Below are 4,226 nucleotides of genomic sequence, written 5' to 3' on the forward strand. Positions count from 1 at the left end.
TGTCGGGCCTTGATTTGCCCCAATAATGAAGACTGGGCAATAACACACGCAAGAACTCGGCTGGGCTCTGAAATATCCAACCTCACAAGTCTATTAGTCAAGGACTGAATGTCCAAAGCTAGTGGCTTCTCCTCTATTGGAATGAATGCCAAGCTACCCATACTCTCTGCTTTCCTACTTAAGGCATCCGCGACCACATTTGCCTTGCTCGGATGATAAAGAATGGTGATGTCATAATCCTTCAGTAACTCAAGCCATCTACGCTGCCTCAAGTTGATATCTCTCTGCTTGAACAAATGCTACAAGCTGCGATGATCAGTATAAACCTCACATGACACCCCATACAGATAATGCCTCAATATCTTAAGAGCATGAACAATCGCGGCCAACTCTAAATCGTGCACAGGTTAATTCTTCTCATGAATCTTCAACTGACATAAAGTGTATGCAATAACTCGCCTTTCCTGCATCAATGCACATCCCAATCCAACGCGTGAAGCATCACAATATACCGTATACATCCTTGAACCGGAAGGCAACACAAGAACTGGTGTTGTAGTCAAAGCTGTCTTGAGATTCTAAAAGCTCACCTTACAATCATCGGACCAACGGAAAGGAGCACCCTTCTGGGTCAATCTAGTCAGAGGTGATGCAATAGATGAAACGCCTTGTACGAATCGTCTGTAATAACCTGCTAACCCCAGGAAACGCCTAATCTCGGTCACTGAAGTAGGACGTAGCCAACTCTGAACTGCCTCAATTTTCTTAGGATCCAACTTAGTACCCTCTCCTGACACAACATGCCCCAAGAATGCCACTGACTCAAACCAAAACTCACACTTGGAGAACTTAGCATATAGCTTCTGCTCTCGCAAGGTCTGAAGCACTACCCTCAAATGTTGCTCGCACTCCCCTAGGCTGCGGGAGTATATCAAGATATCATCAATGAAGACGATGATAAAGGAATCAATATAAGGTCTGAACACCCTTTTCATCAAGTTCATAAATGATGCTAGGGCATTAGTCAATCCAAAGGACATCACCAGAAAATCATAATGGCCATATCTAGTCCGCATTGCAGTCTTCAGAACATTCGAGTCCAAATCTTCAACTGATGGTACCCTGACCTCAAGTCAATCTTAGAGAACACCCTAGCACCCTGCAACTGGTCAAACAAATCATCGATACGAGGATACAGATACTTGTTTTTGATGGTGCCTTTGTTCAACTGGCGGTAATCAATGCACAACCTCATAGTCCCATCCTTCTTCTTCATAAATAACACTGGTGCACCCCAAGGTGATACACTGGGACTAACAAACCCCTTTGCTAACAACTCCTCAAGCTATTCCTTCAACTCCTTCGGAGCCATACGGTACGGTGGGATAGATATAGGTTAGGTGCCTGGAGCTAAATCAATACAAAAATCAATATCACGATCCAGTGGCATGCCAAGAAGATCAGAAGGAAACACATCGGCGAACTCCCGGACTACTGGAACTGAATCAATCGTCGAAGACTCTGTTGTGGTGTCCCAAACATAAGCTAGGTAAGCCAAACAACCCTTTTTGACCATATGTCGAGCCTTCAGAAAAGAGATAACCCGACTAGATGTATTAACTGAGGAACCCTTCCACTCCAACCTTGGAAACTCTAGCATTGCTAATGTAACAGTCTTGGCATGGCAATCTAGGATGGCGTGGTATGGAGATAACCAATCCATGCCCAGGATGAACTCAAAATTGGTCATGTCAAGCAATAGGAGATCTGCTCTAGTCTCGAAACCACAAAATATAACCACACAGGACCGGTAGATCGAATCCACAACCACAGAATTGCCCACAAGAGTGGACACATGAACAAGAGTACCCAACGACTCACGGGGAATATCCAGAAAATGAGCAAACAGAGATGATACATATGAATAGGTAGACCCTGGATCAAATAACACTAAAGAATCCCTACCACAGATGGAAATATTACCTATGATAACGGCATCTAAGGCCAATGCATCTGGTCTGGCCGGGATGGTATAGAATCTGGCTGGAGCACCGGCATGCTGGCCTCCACCTATCTGAGCAGTAGTAGGATGACCTCCACCTCTAGGACGACCTCTACCCATCTGTCCCCCACCTCTAGGAAGCTGAGCAACCGGTGCTGTAATCATGGGCTGCTGATCCTGTTGTACTGCCTTGCCCCGAAGTCTGGGGTAGGTCCTCTTCATGTGACCCGAATCTCCACACTCATAGCAACCTCTCGGCACCATAGCATGCTGTCCTGAAGTCTGAGCCTGCTGACCTGAATATCCACTAGAAGAACCCTGAATGGTTGGTGGGCGATATGAACTCTCTGGCATGGCACTGAAATAAGGCCTCACTGGAGAACCTCGGGGAGGTGGTGGTGCTGAATAGGGGGGCCTGTTGGGCTGACCCCTCCCGAACACTCACACAAGTCCAACAACATTGTACAAACTTGCTCAAGCGACTAAATCACCAAAATAAAACCTAAAACCACGGATTCAACACCGAAACACATGAAATCCTTAAGAACATTCAAATTCCTATCTTTACAATCGGACGTCTAAATCACGTCAAATTAGTCACGTTTCTCACCAAATATCACAGACAAGACTAAAATGTTATATTAGACCTATACCGGGCTCCGGAACCAACATGTAGGCTCGATACCAACATGATCAAGCATTATTCATTTTTATTAAATCCTTAGAATTTCAGTTTAACAATTTCTAACAAAAATTCATTACTCGGGCTAGGGACCTCGGAATTCGATTCCGAACATACACCCAGGTTCCATATTTTTCTACGGTCCTGGACACAAGTCCGGGTCCGTTTGATAAAAATATTGACCAAAGTCAAACTTAGCCTTTTAAGAAAATCTTAGGGAATCAAGTGTGCCTATTTCAACCCAAACTCTTCCAAATCCCGAACCAACCATTTCCGCAAGTAAAAGCAAGTACGGAAAGCCTTAACTATGGGAACGGGGTTCTAAAAAGCAAAATGATCAGGCGGGTCGTTACATTCTCCACCTCTTAAACAAACGTTCGTCCTCGAACGGACATAGAAAAGTACCTGAGCAAGGAAACAAATAAGGATATTTGCTCTGCATGTCCTTCTCGGACTCCCAGGTCGCCTTCTCGACTGGTTAGCCCCTCAACTGGACCTTCACCGCAGAAATCCTCTTGGATCCCTACTAGCAATCATGTCTATCAATAATGGCAACTAGCTCCTTCTCATAACCCAAGCTCTCATCTAGCTGAATAGTACTGAAGTCTAACACATGGGACAAGTCGGCGTGATACTTCCGCAGCATCGATACATGGAAAACTGGATGAACTCTCGATAAACTGGGGTTAAAGAAAGCTTATAAGCAACCTCCCCAACTCGCCTCAACACCTCAAATGGGCCAATAAACCTTGGGCTCAACTTTCCCTTCTTCCTGAATCTCATAACACCCTTCATTGGCGAGACTTTCAAGAGAACCCTCTCGCCAACCATGAATGATACATCACGCACCTTCTGATTCGCGTAATTCTTCTGTCTGGACTGAGTTGTACGAAGCCTTTCCTAAATCAACTTTACCCTATCCAATGCATCCTTCACCAAGTCTGTATCGTACAACTTAGCCTCACCCGGCTCAAACCACCCGATAGGAGAACGACATCGCCAACCATATAAAGCCTTAAATGGAGCCATCTCGATGCTGGACTAATAGCTGTTGTTGTAAGAAAACTCTGCCAAGGGCAAGAACTGATCCCACTGCCCTCCAAAGTCAATCACACATGCTCTAAGCATGCCCTTTAAAATCTGAATTGTCTGCTTCGACTGCCCATCGTTCTGAGGATGGAATGTGTGCTAAGCTCCACACGGGTCCCCAACTCACTCTGAACGGCTCTCTAGAAATGGGAAATGAGCTGAGGGCCTCTGTCTGATATAATGGAAACAGGCACACCATGCAACCTGACTATCTCCCGAATGTAAATCTGGGCATACCTCTCTGAAGTATAAGTAGTCGCCACTGGAATGAAATGGGCCGACTTGGTCAACCTGTAAACAATGACCCATACTGTATCAAACTTCTGCAAAGTCCACGGCAACCCAACTACGAAATCCATGGTAATGCGCTCTCACTTCCACTCCGGTATAAGCATCTGCTGAAGTAGGCCACCTTGTCTATGGTGTTCATACTTAACCTACTAGCAATTCAAA

The 4,226-nt window shown here is 45.3% G+C and overlaps 1 protein-coding gene across 1 annotated transcript; it reads right to left on the reverse strand.

Moving 5' to 3' along the window:
* Positions 1-1,396: 1,396 nt before the first annotated feature.
* On the reverse strand, positions 1,397-2,356 carry LOC138888160 (uncharacterized). Its single transcript, XM_070169976.1, has one exon. The coding sequence runs from the start codon at positions 2,354-2,356 to the stop codon at positions 1,397-1,399; it is 960 nt and encodes a 319-aa protein (XP_070026077.1).
* Between the last annotated feature and the right edge of the window lie 1,870 nt (positions 2,357-4,226).

This window comes from Nicotiana sylvestris, chromosome 3 (assembly GCF_000393655.2).
Source record: "Nicotiana sylvestris chromosome 3, ASM39365v2, whole genome shotgun sequence".
Classification (NCBI taxonomy): domain Eukaryota; kingdom Viridiplantae; phylum Streptophyta; class Magnoliopsida; order Solanales; family Solanaceae; genus Nicotiana; species Nicotiana sylvestris.